This window comes from Pantherophis guttatus, chromosome 1 (genome assembly GCF_059756535.1).
Source record: "Pantherophis guttatus breed Tessera chromosome 1, ASM5975653v1, whole genome shotgun sequence".
Classification (NCBI taxonomy): Eukaryota; Metazoa; Chordata; class Lepidosauria; order Squamata; family Colubridae; genus Pantherophis; species Pantherophis guttatus.
The window spans coordinates 37923681-37949679 of record NC_142063.1 but is presented as its reverse complement, the minus strand read 5'-3'; the positions used below and the strand labels follow the sequence as shown (position 1 = coordinate 37949679).

The 25999-nt window shown below is 38.0% G+C and overlaps 1 protein-coding gene across 1 annotated transcript in view; it reads left to right on the top strand.

The window, feature by feature from the left end:
• The window catches only part of ASPG (asparaginase), an 82092-nt gene extending 56874 nt beyond the window's left edge, over positions 1-25218 (top strand). The window contains exons 14-16 of the mRNA XM_034418561.3: positions 18667-18766; positions 20112-20173; positions 22977-25218. Coding sequence (XP_034274452.2) covers positions 18667-18766; positions 20112-20168 — 157 coding nt within the window. The 3' untranslated portion in view covers positions 20169-20173; positions 22977-25218. The remainder of the gene's footprint in view (positions 1-18666; positions 18767-20111; positions 20174-22976) is intronic.
• Positions 25219-25999: the final 781 nt, after the last annotated feature.

Below are 25999 nucleotides of genomic sequence, written 5' to 3'. Positions count from 1 at the left end.
TAGGGAGACATCAACATAGGGATCTAGTCTAGAGGCTGTGATGTCATCCCAGTAGTCTCTGACTTATGGGAAACTGCAGAGGTCAGTCCTCTCTCCCCAGCTTGTTAACATCTATATAAACCAATGGGGGGAGGTCATCTGACATTAGGCATCTATATGCTGATGATACCAAAAGATACTTTGCCCCTTCCATCAACTGAAGAGGAAATGCAGTCTTCTGTCCCAATGTTTGGAGGTTGTAAAGTTTAGATGGGAGACAACAGGTTGGTGAACCTTGTCGTCACAGTTCTCATATCTGCCTTGACAATGTGTGTTTATGTATGTTTGCCCAGTCATAAATGTGTTTGTTGATTCATAGGAGGAAGATCAAAAGTATTGTCTTCACTAACAATTACTTTGAGATTTATTATTAACAAAATCTGATTGAAGATACATTATCCATTGATAGTAATAACAAAGTGAGACTTACACTCTGAGTTAGAGTAATGACATCACCATACAGCTGGTTCTGAATGATTACATTATAGCAGGCAATTGTTCATGAAAGAGAATATTGTAGAATATTGATGACAAAGCAACCGAGAGAGTCACATTTAAGGGTTGAAGAGATGGTGGGGAATGCGGGGAGTTGAAGTCCATATATTTTCAAGTTGTCAAATTTGAAAATCGCTGCGTTAATAAATGTACTGCTTTGATTCCAGACTTTTTGCTGCTTGAGACAAAATGAAAGTAGCATCTACCTTCAGGTTGCAAATCTCCAATATCTACTGCATGGTTGAATCTTGTTCATTACCATCAGAATAGCCAGCGTTCCTCACTGTTTCCTTGCCCCTCTATCTTATACCAGATCATTGCCCACTAAAACAGACCTTACGGTGCATTACCAACACACATCTTGTAAAGAAAGCTAACTTTGAAAGGTTACTTCTCTATCTGCTCATGACCCTTCTTGTGACAGCTGGTTTCTGTGAATATCTGCAAAAGAGTGCTGTCTAAATTCCTGATGTACTCATTGGCCTAATTGTTCTGCTTACCTTGTTATTAGGTGTCATGCATCAGCCTTTCTTAAACTTGCCACATGTGATATTGATAATCAAAAAATTCAAGGACTAACAGGTGTTTTGCAAGTGGGTTACAGTTAATGCTGTGAGTTGATTGGTTGCACAGAAGACTGATCAACCCAGCAGATAAGGAGTTCTTTAGAGCAAAGGGTGTCAAACTTGCGGTCCATGGGCCAAATATGTCACGTGCTGGCCCCACCCCCACCTGGTTTAACGAAGGGGAAAAAAGTCCCGATATGTCATGTGACGACGCCATGATGATGCGAGTTTGACACCCTTGCTTTAGAGGTTCTCCCACTTATTTCCTTGATTTCAGAGCTGAGGGAATTTGAAACTTCCAAGTGTTGCTCAGCTGATCTTCTGCTCACAGAAACACATTTTACTTCTAATCTAGCTGTTTCCAAAATCTGCCCATGTTTTACCTGGGGAACTCTGTTGTGGCCCATTATCTGGAAGGATTACTTCTAAAATTGGTTTCTATGGCTACACAAAGTTGTATTCAAAAGCAACAAATTCATTGGAAAGCAGAACTAATTTAACCAAACTACTTAAAAAGGATATTTAGAGGTAATTAATTCATATTTGGACTCCCAAAGAAGAGAACTCATTTAAACTTCATTTTTACCTTCTTATTAGTCCAGTCAAAAATTCTTGGCCTGAGCTATTGCAAAATGATATATGATCCCAGTTACTTTCTGCCATCTCTGGCTTAGATGAATCAAGTTGCTGAAGATAAGAAAAAGAACTTAGGGAAAAGCTAGTTAGCTACTATTAACTTTCAAAAGTACTGAGGCACAGGAGTGACATAAAATCTTTGAATATGAGACTAGTTCTGTTTTGTGCTTTCCAAACAGCAATTCCATAAAGCCAATTAATGTAGCATTAATTCCCAAGAATGAGAGGCTCGAAATCTGCTTTGTAAAATCTTGTTTAGTTGTCAAGATTATTAAGAGGAGTGGCTTAAAAAACTTTATATTCTTTAGGAAATAGATTAACCCACTTAGCCTTTTCTGCATGTGAAAATCCAGTTTAACAGGTTAGTCATAGATGACAGCAAAGTGCTTTGGGGCGGCATTCAACAATCAGAAAAATGATAACTGCATAAATAAACTTTTATTGAGACATTTTGTTTGCTTAGATTGCTTTTCTAACCAAATAATTGTTTCATTTCTCCATGAAGGCTTTTATTTATTACGGTTCATTGCACATTCAGCCAGATGTTCAGACTGGATTTAGCACTTTTATCTTCCTACCAAGTTCTTCCCAAGGACCTGTTATAGTTTGATGGTGTTAAAGGTATCACTGCAGGAAGTAAGCTGTTCCAAATAAAGCTGCCTTCTGCAATTGATGGTGATGGTGATTTTGTCAGTGCTGATGGTGTTCATATTGTGGTCCTGTTGCTTTGGAGTTGTACCTTTCTTTGGTACTTTCATTCTTTTCTTTTGCCACAGTTATTCTACTTCTGTTTGCAGATCTTTGTATTTTGTGATTTTCTCCATTTCTTTCCTTTGTCTCCTGTTCTCTCCAGGTATTGCAACATCCACTATCCAGACCTCCCTCCCCCCCACTTGTTATCAATAATTGTTCCCTCTAAAGTATTATATAGCGGATGCTTATTTGACTGAATTCTAAAATTACACAGCACTTTAGCTTCTTCATTTTCTATTACTTTTCAACTAGGTTAGTGGTTCTCAACCTTCCTAATACCGCGAACCTTTAATACAGTTCCTCATGTTGTGGTGACCCCCCAACCATAAAATTATTCCTAAGGCCATTGAAAATATGTGTTTTCCGATGGTCTTAGGCGACCCCTGTGAAAGGGTCGTTTGACCCCCAAAAGGGTCACGACCCACAGGTTGAGAACCACTGAACTAGGTTGTAGTCCCACCAGCTTGCAGGCAAAAGATATTTCTTGCAGACGTTCCAATACACCATTGTTGTTACTTTGTCATGCTGCTGTTTGTAGTAAGATTATGTGATCTTCTTATAGCAGCAAAATAGGTAGCCAACTATTTTTTCAGGTTTTTTTTTGCAGAGGTGGCATTCACTGTCTGTTGCTGTCTTCTCAGTTCTGGCTTTACATGTATTTGTTCTTAAGGTTTGGTTTTATACTGCCAAAATTAGCCCTTTATCTGTTTCTTCACCTTTCCTTCTCTTAACTATTGCCAGGTCTTGCTGTTATCTGCTTTGCCTACTATTGGCTATGTAATTTTTGTCGTTATGTCTTTTCAGTTCTTCATTTGGTCTTGTAGGCCAAATTGAAAATGAGGGTCTTTTGCAATAGACTTATGTTGCTTTTTGTCAATGCTGATGGTGACTTTAGAATTTAATTTAAGACTGAAGAACTGAAAAGTCCTGCAGATATTCTTTTAATGCCCTTTTATCTGTATACTTGCAACATTCCATGGTCACCTATTTTTCTTAGTAAGTAGACTCTGTAAACGTTGCTGCATGGATGAAGGACATGATTTATGATATTGTGATTATTTTTCTGGTCTCCCTAGCCAGAGCTTTTAGTTTTGCTTGAGTCCAGTCCACTATTACAGCTGTCTGTCTAATAATTGGAATTGCTAAGATGTTAATTGTTTTCATGGAATTTCCTCCACTGAGTTTCTAAGATCTCTTCACTCTCATGATGTATTCACTTCCAACCTTCTTGTCTTTATGCCTGATATTGTCAATCTGAAGTGTGTCCAGGTATTTATAGTGATTTTCCTCATCCAGACTTTTGATGTTATTCCAAAGGGCATTAATATTCATTCAGTTTTCACTATTTTTCTCCTGTTGGTGTTAAGGGTGCCCTATTTATCCAGTCCAAACTCCATTGCAATATCTTGGTTCTATATACAGAAAATGTTGAGCAGTGGATGCTTTCTTATATGATGTTTTTCCATACAGTTCAGTTTGTCTATGTGAGGAAGGGGAAATAACCTGGCAAGTATGTCATGATCATGTAATTGAGGATACACCCCTATTTATGTGCACCATTTGAGAAATAGAACAGAACAGAACAGAACAGAACAGAACAGAACAGAACAGAATAGAATAGAATAGAATAGTTGGAAAGGACCTTGGAGATCTTCTAGTTCAACTCGCTCAGGTAGGAAACCCTTCACCACTTTAGACAAATGGTTGTCCAATCTCTTCTTAAAAACTTCCAGTGTTGGAGTATTCACAACTTCTGGAGGCAAGTTGTTCCACTGATTAATTGTTCTAACTGTCAGGAAATTTCTCCTTAGTTCTAAATTGCTTCTCTCCTTGATTAGTTTCCACCCATTGCTCCTTGTCCTGCCCTCAGGAGCTTTGGAGAATAGCTTGACTCCCTCTTCTTTGTGGCAGCTCCTGAGATATTGGAACACTGCTATCATGTCTCCCCTAGTCCTTCTTTTACCAAGGCATTAGAAAATGGTATTAATACTTCATGTGATCTTAATTCTATTCCTCTGTTAATGCAGCCTAGAACTGTGTTGGCTTTTTTTGGCAGCTGCAGTGCACTGCTGGCTCATATTTAAATGATTGTCCACTAGGACTCCAAGATCCCTCTCACAGTTACTACTCCTACATTATTTGTGAAAAGATGTGAGATCTTAGTCATGCAGTTAAGGTCACCATCTTGAAATCTGCTCTCACTCCTTTCCATGGATGCCCTTGGCTGCTGGAAGGGCAATGTGTGTACATGCACACACACACTTGTGTTTCTGAGAATTATTTATGCGTGAGAGAACAGTTGGTATGTGCAGATGGGGGAATCAATTTTATCAAATGGAGAACTTAATTAATTTGAATCAGTAGTATACAGTGTCTCTGTGTATTTGTATATATGTGGGTGACTTCAACCTTCTGGTCCCTGAAGGATTATTTCTGGCATGTGCGTATGCACAAGTATAATCTGTGTACACATTTATTAGCTTTAACTAAAGTTGGAAACCTTCCGGTAGTTTGAAAAGGTGAGGAAAGTTGGACATTATATTGGATGTTTATCTCTATATAAGTTTTTTTAATCCTTCAAACTCTTCCTTTTGGGCTAAGCAGGATCATTAACTTTAGTGTAATTAACTTCAATATACATTTACTTAAACACATTTAATATGTTTATATGTTGTGTATTTAGTAGTTTCTCCTGATTTCACATTAAAATTTTTGATTACAATTTTATAGTGGCTTTTAGAGCCAAACACTTCCATAGACTGACTTCTACAATCTGGTGCCTTCTAAATTTATGCTTCACTTTCCATAATTTTTAGATGCCTGGTAGACACAGCTTTTGACATTCTCTGCCCTATTTGGACCCAACCACATTGGAAGGACCATGTCACCTAATTTCTCTGGGGAAAGGAAGAATTCTCCACTATTTTCTCAGAGGAGAACTTTGCCATTAGTAGTTGCACCATATTTGTCTGCTTTTCCAGTAAAGCTTGGATCAGAGATCAGAAGAGAATACTATAGTAATGCTAAGTAGTCTATGAAGTTCTAAATGTCCCATTATTAAGCATTAATGGTAGGTATCTTTCTTTTTCTTAAAGAATGGGTAGGGAATATTCAGAGGTAATTCTGCAAATGCTGTTTCTGCAATAGAAATGCTGTAATAGAAAAGCTCTCATGAGCTGTTTATGGATATGTAAAATGGATCCAAAGCATCATTTGGCTATCCCTATATATTTTGCATAGCTATAGATTCTATTTGTGAAAAACAAGTATTGAAAAAAAAACCTTTGGACAGAATATATAGGTATCACTTAATTTGTGACCTTTTGTATATTGCATTGCTAAAGTGTGATGTGAACTGACTCACAATTGTTCTCATCTTAACTGCCAAACCAAATTTCATGTTTTAGGAAAGAAAGCAATGATGAAATGTCCCCGGTTCTGTCCGGCTTGCTGAACTGGTAGCGCCACTGCCGGGAGGCTCCACCCACCCGCCAGGATGTCATTATGGCCCTTTTTTTACCATCTGTGCATGTGCAGAAGGTTCTGCACATGCGCAGAAGAGGTGCGCACCAGGGGTGGGTTCTACTTATCTTTACTACCAGTTCGCAACAGGATCGTGCACATGCGCCAAGCATCTGCGCATGCACAGATTGCCTATGACGACATCTGGGGCAGTGGGTGGAGCCTCCCGCTGGTTTTACTACCGGTTCTTGCGAACCGGTCCAAATCGGGGCACTGGTGCGCACTCCCACACATTCCCGTTCCCAAACTGGTAGGGAAGATAAGTGGATTTCACCACTAAAAGAAAGTATATAGCAGGAACATAAGTATCCATTCTAAAAATGACACTGCAATAACATATTTGACCAGAGATCAGATTTAACTGACATCCCTGACTCTGTTTCTGTACTTAGGAATAAAGTTGAGCCTTGACCTTTTCATCTCTGGATTGTTTCTCTGAATGAAATGTGAAAACATAAGAATATTTAGATGGAGAGAAGTAATCACATTCTCTTTTCCTTTTCATCCTTCTTTCTCCTATATATATATAAAAACTGGATAATGAAATAAAAAATGCTTTACTCCAAACCTCTTAATGGAGTCCCTCTCTAGGCTAAAATGCTGTTCATTTATGATTATAGCTGTTAGAAAAAAATTAGGCTACTGACAGAACTTTGAGCATGCCTCTTATACCAGATTATCTTTCTCATAAAATAAAATATGGACTATGTTTTTATAGTCTGAATCCTTACTAGGTTTTATAGGAAATTCATAAAAAGATATAGGCAGGCAGACTTATTGCATGAATGTGCTCCAGGTGGAATTACTTTCCCGCATGTAAAATCTCTACATCGCTTATCAAAGTTTTTCACCAACACAGAAGGATAATATCTTCACTATCTGGGAGATAGTTTTCAGCTGTAAACATCTAAATCTCCCATCAGGACTTAATGTGCTTGTTGGGAGGATTCAAGGTGGGAAGATATGGAAGAGTTCCTGGAAAAAGTGAGTCAACTAAGCCACCACCAGGTATGGTGCCCTGCAAGATGTTTAAATCTACTTGGTTTTGCAAGGCTAGGTAGGCAACAAAGTCCTATTACAAAGCTTTTGAAGGACAAGATGATAGAAATGATGGGCTATGCTTCAATTAGATCACAAATTGTTCGTCTTTTAACAGACACCAGCCATGGCTGGCTTCTTAAACCTAGCTGGCCTCCATATGAGTGGACTTCAACTTCTAGAATTATCAGTAATGAACATGATGCCCAGGGTGGAACTCCAGGTAGATCCACACAGCTTGCAGGATGTTATTCCTTGATTGCAGTTTGGTTACAGTCTTCTTGAGATGTTCTCTGAAAGACAATATTCTGTCAAGAGTATTGGTAATTTGTTACGAGCAAGAAGAGTATTCTCAAAACAGTATTTCAAACGGGGTCTACGTAGCAGGACCAGGACCTCCTTTTCCCTGCTGGTGATCCCTCTAGCGATACATCCAGGGGTGGGTTCTACTTACCTTTACTACCGGTTCGCATTGTGCCCGCGTGCAGATCATTTCTGATAACGTCCGGGTCAGTGGACGGAGCTCCCACCAGTTTTACTACCGGTACTACCCCCGAACCAGGGGCAACCCACCCCTGGATACATCCCAAAATTTTGTTTGCCTTCACAGTTACCTGGCCATACTGTTGGCTCATTTTGCAGTAATCTGCTATGAGCACATCTAAATCTTTTTTTTCTCTTAGGGTTATACACACCTAATAACTATGTTAAACCCTAATACTGTGCCCTGCCATAGGATTCTGTTTTCCTAAGGGCATGTTCTTAGATTTAGTAACATTAAATTCTAGTTTCCACATTTTTGAAAAATTTTCCAGCAATGCCGAATTATTTTCCATGTTATGGATACCCCCACGAAAGTCAACTCTATTATGCACCTTTGTGTCATCAGCAAAAAGACAAACCTTACCTAGGAATCCTTCTCTTATTTCACTTACAAACACATTCAGCACAACAGGACCAGTGGTGGGATTCAAATTTTTTTACTACCAGTTCTGTGGGCATGGCTTGGTGGGCGTGGCAGGGGAAGGATACTGTAAAATCTCCATTCCCACCCCACTCCAGGGGAAGGTTACTGCAAAATCCCTATTTCCCCATTCCCACCCCACTCCAGGGGAAGGTTACTGCAAAATCCCTATTTCCTCCCAGCTGGGACTCGGGAGGCAGAGGCAGAGAATAGATGGGAGTGAGGCCAGTCAGAGGTGGTATTTACCGGTTCTCCAAACTACTCAAAGTTTCCGCTACCGGTTCTCCAGAACTGGTCAGAACCTGCTGAATACCACCTCTGAACAGGACCTAGGACTGAACCTTGTGGTACACCACTTGTGACTGGTCTCTGTTCAGACAGTGCCCTGTTAACAATTACCTATGGAATCTATCCCTCAGCCAACTTCCTATCAACTGAACTGTAATCAAATGCTTTGATCCAGATAGGCTATGTCCACACCTTTGTGCCAAACATTTGTGACAGAGTTTAAAAAGTCTATGAGATTAGTTTGCCATTATCTGCCTATAGTAAAGCCATGTTGCTTTGGGTCCATCAAGTTTGCACTTTTTAAATGTTCATCAATCCTTTTTTTCAGGAGTAATTCCATTAACTTCAATACTACAGATGATAAGCTCACTGGCCTATAGTTGCCAGCTTTTTCCCTAGCCCCTTCTTGCAGATAGGTACAATATTAGCTGTGCATCAGCCCTGGCAAACTTCACCTGTTTAGAAGAGATCGGTTAAACTGTTCAATTAATGGTCCAGCCTAGAATGAGCATAAATGGTTGAGTTTACTTATTGTTTATTGAGCCATGTTTTCTTCAATTAACCATGGTTTTGCTTTGATTTCCATGGACAGCTTCCCCCCCACCCAAAAAAAAGGGCTTGTGATCCTGTAGAAAGAGTGTCTTATTTTTTTCTTGGCAAAGCTATCTTACACCTAGCTTTGAATTGTGCATGGAGACTGCACTCCAAAAAGCAATAGATGAGAGCAGAAGAAAAACTAAATCTATTTACTTACAGTTAAATGCTGTTGATATTACTTTCTAGTCATATAGTTTATATTTTCTCTTTTATCTCATAAAAATGACCATTTGGAGCAACATTTGTAGGACTCTTGAGTGCTGTGCTCTTTGAGATATACCATATGGTTGAGGTCTCTAAGTCTTAAGTTTTGTGTTAAAACTTAAATATAGCATTTCCCTGAGTCCCCTAAGCCTCTGCAAGTTTTTAGATTGTGTTTTATCAAATGTGGAAATCTCTAATTCTGCTACTATGCTATATCTTGTAATAAAGCGGAGATAATGATTTACATTTTGCCATTTTTGCTTTGAAATATTGATCCATAAAGGCCTTAGTTTTATAGATTTCGGCCTTTTTCTTAACTTTATTTAAATAACAGGCCTTTTAGATATCTAAAGTTTAGTTGAAGACTTTTGTCTTTCAGTGTATTATTAATCTTATGTATATCTAAGATGGTGGAAAGGACATAATTAGTGATGCATCTGATGAAACAGTTTAAGTAAATTTCCTGACTCATAATGAGAGAAAGGGCTGAAATCTGAAAGGCAATTTTTCCATGCCAGGAACATCATTAACCCAATATGTGAACCATGAGGAGATTGGTATGGTTAAATAAATGACTTGTACTAATCAATTCCATTCTTTTTAATGGTGATATCTTGATCTGTAAGAAAATAAGGAAAATATTAAATTATGAAGCCTTTTGAATGGCCTAATCTTTTGGTATGGAAACTGTATTATAAAACCTTACAGAAATCATGAGAATATTTGTGCTGCAAAATTGGATCCTTGTTTCTACTTTCAAGCAGGATAGGAGGACTGGAGAGAAATGTATAAGCTCAGCTCACATATTGACCTTAGAAGTGGCGATGCCCTTCTATGAGGATATTTTATTTATTATTTATTCATTTCTTTATACAGTCATATCTCTACACCCCTACTTCAAACAACTCAAGGCAATTTACAATAATATCATTATGGTCAAAATAGAATAACAAACTCCTAAAAATAATATTACCATAATAGTTCAGGTTCACTGTTTGCACCAAAAGCCCTTTAGAACAAGGCAATCTTGGCTGCTTTGTGAGAGGCAAGGCATGCCATAGTGTGGGGCCACATCTTCACCAATGTGAAGATGTGACCCTGGGACTCTCCTTCTGTAACCTCCCACAAGTTGGGAGCACAGGCATCAGTAGGGATTTATAAAACAGCACCTTGAATTAGTTTTAGAAATCTGTCAGCAGTTGAGTGACAAGAGACTCAGGCAATGCTTCTACCCTGATTGTGCTTTCCCCTCCAAATAGCTGGGCTGCTGCATGTTGAATCAATTGCAGCTTTTGAGCTGCTTTCAAAGGTGCCTCGTGTAAAGTGAACCATAGGAGTCTAAAGACAAGGTGATGAGGATATGAGGCATAGCAGCAAGAGCAGCCTAGTTTGAGAAGGTCCACAACTTGTTTAGACATAGAATGAATGTTACCGAAAACTAGTAAAATACCCATTGTAATTACGGAGCCGAGATGATTATGTGAAGAAAGGAACTCTGGAAGTATTCTCTATTTAGACATATTAAGCTCTCTGTTTCCTTCCATTAGATGCTCAGATTTATCTGCATTCCTTCTTTGAAGTGAGTGGTACATAGTCCCTTTTCTGAGAGAAAAGTCTTCATGAACCACTAGGACTGCACCTACTACCTGTTCTTTGCTACCTCTGTGTAAGTTTTACTTTTTCAACTGCTTGGTTCCTATCCTGGCTTTGGATTTTTGGTGACAGTGGAATATGTCAGAATTGTGTATATCAGCAGTGGAAAACTTGTGTCTCTCTTGGTATTACTGACGTATCTCTTCCAGAAGTCTATCCAGCATAGATGGTGGTGAAGGCTGCTGGGAGTTGTAATTCAATAAGGTTGGTGGGACCATGGAAACTTAGCTGTGCTGATGAAGATGGCAGCAACCAAAAACTGGATACCAGTGTAGCACATAGTTTCAGACCTTTGTAAAATAATGTGCTATTTTACAAGTCCAACACATTTTATGGCCAAGATAAAGAACAAGATGGCATTCTCTCTCTTTAATATCACTTGAGGACAGCAGGCTTAATGCAGGTTTCATGATATAACTGTAGCTCTACCCTCACTGTCTCCATGCTACAATCTGTCCTCAGTATCTAACTAAAGTAAGGCAGCAGCTTTACTTAGCCTGACATTGGCCTTAGTTCCTCAGTCATTGAAGTTGCAGTCTCACAAAGTATGTAATTCAGTGGTGGGTTGCCCCCAGTTCGCACCGGTTCTATAGTACCAGTAGTAAAACCGACGGGAGACTCCACCCGCCAACCCCGATGTCATAAAAATGCTTCTGCGCTTGCGCAGAATCGCACGCATGTGTGTGCGTGCGCAGCCCCGCTGCAAACTGGTAGTAAAGGTAAGTAGAACCCATCCCTGATGTAATTGTATTGATCTATGGCCACTCCTTAATAATGGAGTATCTGCAAGAGTCCCATTATCTTAACTAGATTATTCAGAGGCTCACTTTAAGCCTTTCTTTCCATTTGGTACAGAACAATGGAGAAGAGGTATTCTTTTACAGCTTTCCAATCGCTCACAAAACAAAGAGAATAAAGGTTTTCTCTCAGTCCTGAGTCTAGCTTTTCCCATCTGGTGCTAAAGAATGTATTTTAAAAATGGCAGGCATCCTTCCATGAGTTTTACCAACTCTGGGTGTTATTCTTGGCTCCATATACTTTTATTTTCATTCCTGGGATGTTTCAGCAGGTTGATTCCCCTACTTTCCAATGCTTGATGCTCCCAAAGGCTTACATATTTTTATCAGCAGTGCTGGATTGAAAAGTGACCTCAAAGGCAGGAAAAATATGAAATTGCCAATTCTCTGTAACTCTTCTGGGAAATCCTTGCTGCTTCTTGTGACATGTCATTGACTTCTCTCAAGTCTAAGGTGAGGTGACACATTCAACATACAAAATAATAACTTTATTTTTCTGTCTTATTTGATCTTTTTTCCAAGGTTAGTGTACAGAAAATTGGTGAGGTGAGTTAGGTTGAAAACTCTCTAGAGCTATGTGAAGATTCAATTTAAAGTGGTGATTCAGTTATCTCGTCTTAAAATCAAATCTTTGAATTAAATTGCCAAATCAACTTCATGCATCAGATTGGGTGCCTTGTAATTGATTTGGCGATTTGATGAACTTCTGCACATTTATACACTTTTTATTCTGATTGATAAACTGATTGGTAAATTGTTAAATCAACAATTTAACAATTTAGATGATCACATATATCTAGAACATGTGACAAATCAAGTCTACTTTGTAGTTTAATTATAATAGTAATCTTAATAAACAACAGTATCTGTAGAACATCAGTACCAGTAGATCATGTCCAAGTGCTTACAATATTTCACCTGCATTCTTGTATTATTCCCACATTGCACACAGTGGTTTTGAGGAGTAGTTGGTCAAAAAAGTAAATAAATAAAGTGACTAAATAAAAAGTATTTAAATCCTTTTAAAGGCCATCAGACTTCTATAAAGATGAAGGGAACTGATTCCAGAGTCACGCAGCCAGGTTTATAATCTGGAGGCCATAATGGAGGTATCAGAATAAGGCTGTGCTCAGAGGAATATAAAGAACAAACAGGATTGTAGGGAGAAAAAAGAGCAGTAGATACTGAAGAGTACAGAATTATAGGGCTGGAAATGATCTTGGGGGTTTTCTAGTCCAACCCCCTTTCCAGGGCAGGACACTTTATTTTGTCCTGGACAAATGGTTATCTATTTTTTTCTTGAAAACTTCCAGTGATGGAGCACACAGAACTTTGGGAGGCAAGCTGTTCCATTAACTAATTGTTCTCACTTGCAGAAAATTGCTCCTTAGTTCCAAGCTGGATCTCCTTTGGCAAGCTTCCATCCATTGCTTCTTGTCCTGTCCCCAGGTGCTTTAGAGAATAAATCAATCTCTTCTGTGACAGCCCTTCAAGTATTGGAAGATGGCTATCATGTCACTCCTAAGCCTTCTCTTTTGTTAGGCTAAATATAGTTCCCTTAGCCATTCACCGTATGGTTTAGCCTCCAGACCCCGTATCATCTTTGTTGCTCTTCTCTGCACTCTTTCTAGGGTCTCAGCATATTTTATATATAGTGTTGATCAGAACTGGATGCAGTTTTGTGCAAGTGTAGACTTATTAGTGCTATATAGAATGGTATTACCATTTCTTGTGATCTTGATGCTATACCTTTGTTGATGCAGCCTAGGACTGCATTGGTTTTTATGGCAGCTACAGCACACTGCTGGCTCATGTTTATGTGGTTATCTACTAAGACATCTAGAACCCTGTGACAGGTATACTGTTGAGTCAGGTATTGTCTATTCTGTATTGTACTGTTTAATCCTGGAAGGCTGTAAACATAATCACTAATAATTTATAGTGGGCTCTATAGTGACCTGAATAGGGAGCCAGTGAAGAATCCTGTATTGCATGAAGGCATGAGAATAACATGGAAGAGCCAAGACATCCCAAGCAATATTGTTATGAACGAAGATCAGGGAGAGATAGAGGGATTGAGAAAAACTGCCAGGAATTTACCACAGTAATCTAAACATGAGGCAATGCCAATGATATCCAAAGAATGTGGACAACAGTCCCTGCTGGTCTAGTGAAGGGATGTCAAACTTGATTTCATTGAGGGCGGCATCAGGGTTGTGTTTAACCTCAGGGGGAGCGGGGGGGCATGGTCAGGGGGACGTGGGTGGACAGCTCGAAGTCACTCGTGTCAGGGGCACCTGTGGTGGCCAAGTGCTAAGGCAGGACTTCTCTCAGACCCTCCCTCACTCTCATTATAATCTATCTTCCTTCCTTCCTTCCTTCCTTCCTTCCTTCCTTCCTTCCTTCCTTCCTTCCTTCCTTTCCCTTCCCTTCCCTTCCCTTCCCTTCCCTTCCTTCCCTCCCTCCCTCTTCCTTCCCCTTTCTTCTTCCTTCCTCTCTTCCCATCTTCCCCTTTTTTCTTTTTCTTTCCTCTTTCCCTTTCTCCTTTCCTGTCCCTTCTTGCATACTCAAATGCAAAAGGGGAAACATTTCTCTTTTTCTTTTAGTTTGTTTTGCTAGCCCTCTGCCAGTGAAAATGGAACCCATGGGGGCCGTTTGTGTGCCCTGGGCCCTGTTTTCAGTCACAACAGCCTCGTGCATCCCTCTGCCAGCGAAAATGGAGCTCAGGGTGGGGGTGAGCGTCCTGTGATTGTAGCTCGAAGTAGAGTCTGCTTTGCTTCTTGCTTTATGTTCATTGGAATTTGCTTCCATGCATCTCTGCATGGATTGGTGCTTCAGATCTTTTCTAAGATCCAACTTCTAAAATATATTAGTTGCATCTTTACAAGTCCATTCTAAACTATCTAACTGCCCATTGAATGTTGACTGAGGAAAAGATCCCACAATGTTTGTAGAAAATACATTGTTTAAAAGAAAAGGAAATGGTATTTTTCTAGTCATGGGTAACCACTATAAAGTCTTACTTTATTTGATGCAGGATAGATATGTGGTAGGTGGAGTTCCATCCAAGGATTTAGCTGAATTGGCCAGGGGACTGTTTCTCCGGTCCTCCAGCCTCTGTTGCCTTAGGTGGCTGCTTCACTTTGCCTAATAATAGGAGCAGCCCTTAAGTGAGGTGTAGCACGTTAGGTACCTTATATGTCCTGCCTACCTGTTCTTTTGCAACGCCTCCTTAGCCTCTAGTTTGGAAACTTGAGGAGGCAAGTATCTTTTAGGAGGCTGGAGATTATGTGATCATTTTTAATATTAAATAATAGCATGCTTATGTGACTGCTTTGTTCTCATATTGTATTTGAGTATTGAATTTTGAAGCAAAAACATGAAACATGAAGCAACTTCAATGCAAGACATCCCCTTTAAACTGCATTTTATGGGATAGCTGTGATGTTGTGAAATATGAAACTGCCTGTGCCTCTTTCCCTTTGGTCATGGGCACACCTTCTGGGTGAAACCAGCCTGTCGAAAACTTCTTCCCAAACGCCCTTGTTAATTTATGCAGCTGATTCATCAAGCAGTATTGCTTGTTCAGCTATTTGGGCTTTTGTAATCTTGTCTTTCTTTTTCTGGCATCTTTTCCAAGCCTTTTGTTTCTCACCCTTTAAAAAACGTGTGGTTCTCCCCCAAAAATTGTAGGTACCAATTTTATTATTCTGAAGATAGGGTTCCATATTTGGGCATATCTGGATGGTTACTAGATGGCTGCCAAGGGGGTAACTCTATGGAAATAACTCTTTGCTGCCATCTAGTGATTGTCCAGTTTTTTAAAGCTCATATATTATAGCTTTAGTGCTACAGAGTGCAGAGAACAAGGATATCTTGGCCCTATTATATTGCACAAGATGGATAAGCACGAATAGTAAAATACGTGCGTGAAGGGCCCAATTGATGCAATCACAAGAAACTATTGCTAAAATCCACCCATTTTAGGTTTATGCTTCCTTTGAACAATACTCCTCCTCAGAAAGAAAAAAATTGCCATGTCATACATAAATAAATTCATATCTATCACTCTATTCTTTATTAGGACTAGCAATATTAAGCAAAGTACAGAAAAGGGTTTCACTGGAGAAATGTTTGAAAGTATTAGCAGTAAAAGGAAACCAGACTGTCAAAGAACATGATGGCTGGGCATTATCAAAGCTGACACCAGCCAGAGTATAGAAAAATTCAAAGAAATAGTTCAAGATTGGAAGATGTGGAGAGACCTGGCCCATAAAATCATAATGAGTTGGACTTGATTAATTGGATAACATCATCATCATCATCATCATCATCATCATCATCATCATCAGAGAAAAGGAGTAAGAAATAGTAAGCCGAAGAAATTAAAATCATATACACAAAAGAAAAGGACATTTAGGTAAAGATAATTTATAGTAACCTCATTCACTACCCCTCTCCATTCTTTTCTATCCTAGTAAATCATTCATGCTTCCACCATGTCTATCCACAGGTTCATAGATTGCTTTTTTTATTGGTTAAGAATAATCAACAATGTGAAGAATAAAAACCAGCTTGCCTCATTTACCTGCTAAGAGTTTTGATTTTTCTCTAATAATGGAATGTTGGAAAAGCAACCCACTCCTCCCTCTGCAGTTGAGACAGTATATGTCAACAGAACATTACCATTTGATTATATTGATTGGAAAAGATGAATGAACTACAGTACCAATAGAAGATAATATTTGTAACTCAGGATTGAACAGTGGAGTTCTTGGTGCTCTTTGAGCTTGGTTGCTTTCTTGCAGACTTTTCAAGTTGGGTAATGAAATGTCTGCAAGAAAAGAACCAAACTCAAGAGAGCACCAAGGACTCCACAAAATGAATGCAATTTAGAGTAAATATGGGTGCTGAAGAAGAAAGGTTAGGCAAACACAATAAGTGAATCTGATGAGCTTCCCAGTTTCCTTCAGTCATCTATGTAACTTCCATGAATAAACCATCTCGTTGGGACTATGATTTCAAATGTTTCAGTCTGCATGGAGAAAATGAAGGTCAGTTTTTTTTTCAAGTCCAGTCTTTTTGAATTGCTATCAGGTGCATGTTATAAGAATTGGAGGATAGCTGATCCACTTATTATGTTTCACTAAACTTTTCAAACCTGACACTTTTTAAGTATTTCACATTAGTGCTTTGACTCTAAGCACAGTTTCTCAGAAATTGGTTTTAGTAAAAAGACTGGAAACAGAGTCACAGAAAGAACTACAAAAAAGAAATTAAAAAAAAACAAATGGAACTGATAAAACAAACTCAATTTAATGGAAACAGAAGAACTAGCACAAAAGATTAAAAGAGCAAAACAAAACTACTTTGAAAATGCCAACAAACCAGGAAGATGGTTAGCATAATTAACATTCTAATGTAAGACTCTGTTTTAATGTTTTAAATTAATTATAATCTCTGCTGTTGCTAAACTGTAAGCATTATTCTTTAAATAGGGATCATTTTACTTTGAAATATCTAAGTAAAAATTACACACAAGAATCATACTACATTATAGAATTGTAAGGAGTTATTTAGGCCATGGAATCCAACTACTACTCAGTGCAGGAATCCAGATTCAAGCATCCCTGAAATATGTTATTTGAATACATCCAGTGAAGATGAGCTCGGAGATGAGCTTGATCGATTGTTGAGTAATTATTCTATGTTCTATACTCTGAAACGTTAGAAGACAGGGCTCCCATCTATGAGTCATCTTTTTAAATATGTGGAGAGTACTACAATAACGCTACACCAGTTTTGGGTAGTGGTTAAGGCATCAAGCTAGAAACTGGGAGACTGTGATTTTTAGCCCCACCATAAAGACATGAAAACAGCTGGGTGACCTTGGACCAGTCACTTTTTCTCAGCCCTAGGAAGGAGGCAACGGCAAACCATTTCTGAAAAACCTTGCCAGGCAGGGACTTGACCTGTCCCTGAGAATCAGACATGATTAAATGGAAGAACAAAAAAGAAACAAAAAGAAAAGTTTTTTCCCCAGTTTTTTCTTCTAAAAATTAAGTTTCCCAGTTCTGCAATTTCTCTGTCTCTGTTTTTTTAAAACAAATTGATTTATATGCTGCCCTTCTCCGGAGACTCAGGGCGGCTTACAGTGCGTTAAGCAATAGCCTCCATACTTTTGTATATTTTATACAAAGTCAGCTTATTGCCCCCACAAACTGGGTCCTCAATTTACCTACCTTAGAAAGGATGGAAGGCTGAGTCAACCTTGAGCCTGGCAAGATTCGAACTTACTTTAATTGCAGACAGCTGGTGTTAAATTACAGTGCCTTGTCTGCAGAGCTATCCAGGCTCTTCATATAACTCATTTTTTAGCTCTTGAAGAGATAGGTAGGTAGGTAGGTAGGTAGGTAGGTAGGTAGATAGATAGATAGATAGATAGATAGATAGATAGATAGATAGATGATAGAGATACTTTAACAATATAGATTTTCCAATGTACATTTAGGGACTAAAGCAAGAATGTCTAAAAGTACTTGAATTTGGGATGAATCTGCTTGATTGATGATGATAATAATATTATAAACACTGATTGTACCTTTTATTTGTGATATACACTGCTCAAAAAAATAAAGGGAACACAAGCAGAAGACATCCGAGATCTGAATGAATGAAATAGCCTTATTAAATACTTTGTTCGTTACATACAGTAGTTTTGTGTTCCCTTTAGTTGTTTGAGCAGTGTATAAACTACTGTATGTAAAGAACAAAGTATTTAATAAGGCTATTTCATTCATTCAGATCTCGGATGTCTTCTGCTTGTGTTCCCTTTATTTTTTTGAGCAGTATATTAATATATTGATTGATTTATTATTGAATTTTATGGTTATAAACCCATTAGAGACTGACATAAAAATGACTTAGCATACAAGCATTTATAATAAATAAAATAAAAAATACTTTAATTAGAATTACAGAAAACAAATATATGGCAGAAATGAAAAGTGGTTAATTATCCTTCTATAAAAGCTTGGTTTTCTGTATATTTGTAAAGTGAACTGTACTTCTCTGAACTCAGAATATTTAGAATAATAATATATTTTTCTTGCAGTCTTGCTTTTCACGGAGATCTTGATGGTCTGCTGGCATGGCATTTAGCTGGGGTAGATCTGAATCAAACTGGTTATGATGGAAACACTCCAGCTAACGTGGTAAGAATGACTGTGGATGACTATACCTTATATTCCAATTTAGGTTCTAGATGCAGGGAATATTGCTAGGTCATGCTCAAAGCCTTAAAAGAAGCTTTTTCAGATGTTTTAATGAGAATCACATTGAGGGAGATTTTGCAAGACCAACTGTAGATGAGTTACATCTGTTCCATGTAGTTAACTTTCATGGATGACTGGGGCAAATTCAGTTTGATAGTGCTGCCTCCAAATAAAGAGAAATAGTTGGGCCAGCAAGTAAGAATTACATTGCTCAAATGGGTAATTGCCATGAATTTTATGCAAATACCTATACAATTGCAGTGTATGTCTCTGTATGTGTGCATATGTATAGAGGGAAAGAACTGCCGTCTAGCCATAGCCTTAATACAGTTAATGGAATTAACCTTTCTAATTAAGTGTGTGTATTATATGTAGATTATTTATCTATTTTTCATGCGTCTCCTGCTAGCACAGCTGAAAGAGGTTTCTAGCCCATGTAGCATAATATGTAATAAAGTCTCAGAAGAAATAAATAGCCATAAGAGTGAATAGAAAATCAGATGACCAAGAAAAATAAAATGACTCACTTTTTTTTCTTTTGAACAATGGGTGTCTTTCAAGCAGTCCTCAACTCTTGGATGGGGTGTAGCTAGACAATGTAATTTTAAACTTGATGAAATAGAAACATTGATCCAATTTTTCTAAAGTTTCAAAGAATGTAAAATTGTTCCTGGGAAGGTATTAAGTATTGAAGAATTTTGGAGCAGAGCCTTGACTGGACAATAAAACAGGACAATGCTTATAGGAACATATTATAATATTGAGGAGCCCTGATGACTAGTGATTAGAATGCAGTATAGCATGCAAACTCTTCCCACAGCCTGAAGTTTGATCCTGACAGGGCCCAAGGTTGACTGAGCCTTCCATCCTTCCCAGGTTAGTAAAATGAGGATCCAGATTGTTGGGGGCCATATGCTGACATTGTAAACCACCCAGAGTGTCTAATTGTTATTGCCACTGCTATTGCTATGTGTATGGAGGATATACAGTATATGTAAATTTTGCACCCAAGTCAGAAGCACCAAGGTACTTCTGGGTTGAAAGGATTAGCCAGTGACACCACCATTGCCCTGGGAACACCCAGTTGGGGGTTCCTTTCATGTCCCCAACAGGACTTGGAGTGCAGGATGAGAGCTCAACCCTGCCCCATGGCAGCTCTCAGGTCTCAAACCTGGGCTTGTTAAAGTTCTGCCCAATGTTCCAATCATTTGAGCCACCATGCTCCTTAGGGTATGTAAATGGGATGGTGCTTACTGGCATTGCAATCTTTTTTTTTTCTCCATAGGCCAAGACTGCAGGGCATGCAAAAGTCATCGAGTTTTTCAATAAATTGGCATCCTGAACTTGGTAAGTTTTTTTTAAAATGAGCATTCATCGTTGTACATCATTTGGTCATGCAGCACAATGTGGAAAATGGGATGAGTGAGGTCATGATCCTCTGCTTTGAGTTTGTCATTTTGCCACTGACTTTTACAGTAATCGTCAGCAAATAGGCTTGTTTCTCTGCTTGAAGAATGATTTGAGTATAGAAATGGCTGAGAGTTAAGACACTTGAACCAGAAGAATGTTTTAGGCATGTTTCAGTTTCAGTAAAGACAAATGTGATGTAAATACAACTCATAGTACATTATTTGGCTAACCTGCAAGCACTTTGTAGTTTCAATTATAGACCTGTGCATAAATAAATTAATAGCAACTAATTTGCTTCTCAGTCTTGTTCTTTCTCAAATCTTCAGGCTTTGTTTTATTACTTCCAAAATGATTTAAAATGATTTTTAAGTTGCTCTGGAAATTAGGGGAAAGGTTTTTTTTGTGCAAGAATAACCAATCTGTGTAATGCAGATTTTTTTTAAACTTCAACTTACAGTAGCTTACTTTTTTTCCCGGTTTCGCAGTCCATCTCTAAAAAGGACATTTATGTTTGCGCTGAATTCCATGAGAATGTTTTCAGACCAGTCTTATTGCTCTGAGTTATTATCCTTTATTCACACACTAGAGGACCGAAAGTATTCAGAGTCAGGAGTATTTATAAGAACAGCTGATTCTTTTACTTGAACAGTAGTATTTTCAAAGTTAACCATAAGTTTTATTTCTATGTATTAATAAAGAGCTCAGAAAACATTGGTATCTGTAGTCAATTTATAAGCAGAATAAACTTTGAGTAAGAACAGATCCCTAAATTAAGCAGCCAGGATTTAACTACATAGATGCATCACAGAATTGCAAAGTTTCTTTTATACAAGCACACATTTTTTCTATCCTTCATCCCCAAATCCCATGTGAAATTGCTGCTTTTTAACTCTTTTCCCAACTGAAGATCACAAGACTCTCTCTTTCTCTCTCTCTCTTCCTCCCTCCTCCCTCCCATCAATCTGTCCGTCCGTCTGTCCAGACGGTTTCCAAATCAGCCTTGCTCAAATTTGTATGCTCCAGATTTGCTGGCACTAGAGCTATTGAAATTGGTTGTGTTGGGTAGGAATTTTGTATATTGTATTCCTCCCACAATTATGTGTGGAAAGGACTATTCCTGAGCATTATCTGGGAACAGACAATTTGGGGATACGGTGAGGGTTTAAACCATTTTGGAATAATCTAGTTTGCTTTCTTAGATCAAGGATGGTGTCTCTCCAAGGTTTTATTTTTAAACAAGATTTAGCAAGATTAGTCTACTTCTTGAAACAGACTTTGGGATACTTCTTTTTTCTAATCTGTACAAAATTATAAAAGTACTTCCTTTTCCACTTGAAACTCTGAATCCTGGTACAGTGTATGTACTATCCCAGATCTCCAAGGTGGTCAGTTTTGAAATCAACAAGTTCAAACAGGAGGTCTCTAGAATCAAATCAATTATATTCCTCAGCTTTTTAGAAGGGCAACAGTGGGCATCACGTTTATTTTCCTGGCTACTTAGTTAAACTTTCTGGTAATGTACCCAGACAGATTTAAATTCTGAATAAAATGAAATGAACAGGGATTTTAAAGAGTATTGTTGTGGATCTGTGATTAGCTGAAATTCCCTCTTCAGGGCACACTTGCTGACAGCTCTCTTTTTCTTTATAGCCATTTAACAAAGTCTGCAAAATCCCCATTGGGGTTTCAGGTTATTAGAAAAATGGCTCCTTCCATAATGTGGAACAAGTTTCACATTGCTTCAGAGGCATGATGAAATGTTTTCTACTTTTCTCTGGATATGAAATAGTCTTCAAGCCTCATAGGCAAAGTTTCTAGCATACATGTTTGTATATTATGTTGATATATACATAGATATCAGCATTTTAATAGTTGTCTATTCCAGCAACCAAATTGTCAGCAACATTTTTGCACTGGAATTATTTTGCACAGATATTTTGACAACGGCTGTGAAATATGAAACAATCAAGGAAGGTTTTATATATATATAAAACATTTCTTATATAACAACATTCAAGTAGACTCAAATTATTCAGAAAGGAGAAAAGTAATTTTGAGGGTGTTTTATGTTCTCAGCTTGAGAAGTAAATATTTTCTGGAATGACTAGGATGAGAAAGCAGACTCACAGATAAAAACCAAACAAGAAACAAAACAAAAAAATGCAGTAGAAGACAAAATGTAGCATTTCAGAAGATCCTGATAGAGTCAAGTACTACATTGCAATTCAGATAGTCCTTGATTTACAACCATAACTGAGCCCAAAATTTCCATTGCTAAGCATGGCAGTTGTTAATTGAGTTGTGCCCCATTTTATGACCTTTCATGCCACAGTTATTAAACGAATCACTGCAATTGTTAAATGAATTATGTGCTCATTAAGTGAATCTGGCTTCCCCATTGACGTTGCTTGTCAGAAACCAACTGGGAAAGTTGCAAATGGTGATCACTTGAGCCTGGGACAATGGAACTCTCAAAAATACATGCCAGTTGCCAGGGGCCTGAATTTTGATCACATGGCCATGGGGATGTGACAACAGTTGTTAAGTATGAGAACTGGTCATATGTCACTTTTTTCAGTGCCATTGTAACTTCAAATGGTCATTAAATGTATGGTTGTAAGTCAAAGACTACCTGTAGCTATTTTAGGCAGATATTAAGACTAGGAAGGTATTGTTTTATAGTAATACTCAGACAACTAACCTTCTCTCTCCGTCTCTGTCATTTTTTTCAAAACTTTAGATACATGATGTTCCTTGGTGACTGTAAGGAAGAAAGGCAAACAAACAACTACAACCGATTGGAAAAGGCAATTGAATGCTTATGATGTTTAGGATTAACTTAGTATGGAGATTTCTTTTTTATATCTGACTTTAAAAAAACACACCCAAATCCTTATTAAAAGAAATAGTCTGCCTATAAGGATATCATAGATCCAAAATGTATTCCCATAATAGCCTGTCAGATTGTATTTTGCTTTCAGGAAGTAATACATGATACCGAATCAAACTGTAGTGTTCATTGGTAAAACTAGGACTTGAAACCTTTGCTGCTGCTGCTCTTCAATTTTTATTACCTCAATATACAGGACTATTGTTCCCATTATCCCTAGTCACCATAGGCAGTACTAGGCCAGGATGGGAGGACTTCAGATTCAGAAGGGCTATGTTGCACTCAGAGCAATGCTCCCTGCCACTGAGATCTCTTGAGCTCTTTGCTGTGGTAGATAGTGTGAATCAACCCTTCTTAATAAAATGTAGAATTACTTAAAAGTGTATAATTCTACCTTTAGCATTCTAAGAAACAACGTGATCAGCTATTGGCCATTGCATTAGAAACTGAATAGTAGATTGCCTAACAAATAACTTTTTTGATATGTGAAGTAAAGATGCCAAGAGGACTGAAACCTCTGTGAAGATCAACATCTGTGAAGAGAAATAATGGGGAAAGATATAAGCAAGTCTGGAAAAACTCAGAGGTTTTAACAAAGAGGAAAAAAATGAGGGGGGGAGGAAGAGGGGAATCTTAACTTCACCTAGATCCCAGGTGAGTAAGAACCGAGAACATCCTCAGTACTCCTAAAACATTGAAAAAGAAAATTGAAAAACTGGTTGGCAATGAAATGGCCTATCTTGAAAAAAGATCTGTCTGTCTGTAATGCAGCACAAGAAGTCTCGTACTGTACAGTGAGGATATTCTGTGGTGTTTTGTGGCATGTTCAGTTTGATAAATGTAAAGCAAATCTTAGCATGAATTTAGAGATTCCTACTGTAGGAGATGAGGGGAAACTTAGATAATTTCAGAAATCAAAAAATATCAGTATGTTAAGCAGATGAATAAATTTGCAAATTTCTATAGATAGTGAAATGAAAATTAATCAGCCTTCTAGAGAATCTGATATGGGGGTATAATTATATGAATTTGAAAGCAACTTAATAAAATTTTGATAAGATTTCTCATGTTTCTCAAGTAAGCATTGCATGTTCCTATTTCTAATGCCTCAGTCTGTTAAGTATTTACATGCCAAATACAGTAGAACTACCGGTATGTGCTTTATTACCTTTAAAATGTCATGATTCAAAACCGTAGAAATGGTGGTGGACTTTAGGAGAAACCCTTCCATACTTCCACCTCTCACAATACTAGACAACACAGTATCAACAGTAGAGATCTTCAAATTTCTAGGTTCTACCATATCGCAAGATCTAAAATGGACAGCTAACATAAAAAATTTCATCAAAAAAGCACAACAAAGAATGTTCTTTCTGTGCCAACTCAGAAAGCTCAAACTGCCCAAGGAGCTGCTGATCCAGTTCTACAGAGGAATTATTGAGTCTGTCATCTGCACCTCTTATAACTGTCTGGTTTGGCTCTGCAACCCAACAAGACAGACACAGACTTCAGAGGATAATTAGAATTGCAGAAAAAATAATGACTACCAACCTGCCTTCCATTGAGGACCTGTATACTGCATGAGTGAAAAAGAGGGCTGTGAAAATATTTACAGACCCCTGGACATAAACTGTTTCAACTCCTACCCTCAAAAAACGCTATAGAGCACTCCAAACCAGAACAACTAGACACAAGAAGAGTTTTTTCCCGAATGCCATCACTCTACTAAACAAATAATTCCCTCAACACTGTCAAACTATTTACTAAGTCTGCACTACTATTAGTCTTCTCATCGTTCCCATTACCCATCTCCTCCCACTTATGACTGTATGACTAACCTTGTTGCTGGTATCCTTACAATTTATATTGATATTGTTTCCTGATTGCTTATTTGTAACCTATGACTATCATTTAGTGTTGTACCTTATGATTCTTGATGAACGTATCTTTTATTTTATGTACACTGAGAGCATATGCACTAAGACAAATTCCTTGTATGTATCACACTTGGCGAATAAAAATTCTATTCTGTTCTATTCTATTCTTTTCTATGATGTGCTGCTATGGTTTTCAATAAAATATTTGGAAATGGTTTGTTTAGCATGAAGTGATTTGTGTATGTGTGTTGTCTGAGACAGTATGGCATTTTACTCACAAGCAACCATAGCTGCCTGGAGCAGTGGCTTTTCACACTGTTGATTTCATGCAACATACTCATCTGAATCTCTTGTTTTCCATTGAATCTGTTGAGTGCTCTGCAATTTTGGTGGCTTCTCACAAGATCACTCAATGCAAACTAAAGATATCAACAAAGAAAATTTTTCACAGGGTATTTGAAAATTGGGACATGTAGACAGCCAAGGAGGATGCTAAAAGATGCATAACTAAAAATAACACTAACAATAACTCTGCATACTTTCAACAAAGAGGATACACTCAGACATGTTTTTTTTCTTGTGTCTTTTCAACAAAGACAGTCTTTGAAATTTTCTTTAGAAGTTACCTACCTGCTCATCATCTAAATAGTAAAATAATGCTGCAAGGCTCACAATAATAAAAACCAGTAACTAAAGCCTTGCTGTAATCTGGATTGATTATATGGTTTCACAGAGAAATTTACTCAAATGCAAGAGTCTCATAGACTTGATAATCTTGAATTTTATTTCACAGACTTGTTTTCTCCTGAATAAGGCTTGGCTTTTCCCATGTTTTTGTTTGAACATACATTAGAGTCCTTCTTGCTCTTTGAGCTTGGTTATTTGCTTGCAGACATTTCATTCCCTGACAAGGTAACATGATCAGTGAGTGTAGGGTTTGCTCCAAACAGCCTATTCAAATCTGTACAAACCTGAGCTATATACTGTATATACTGC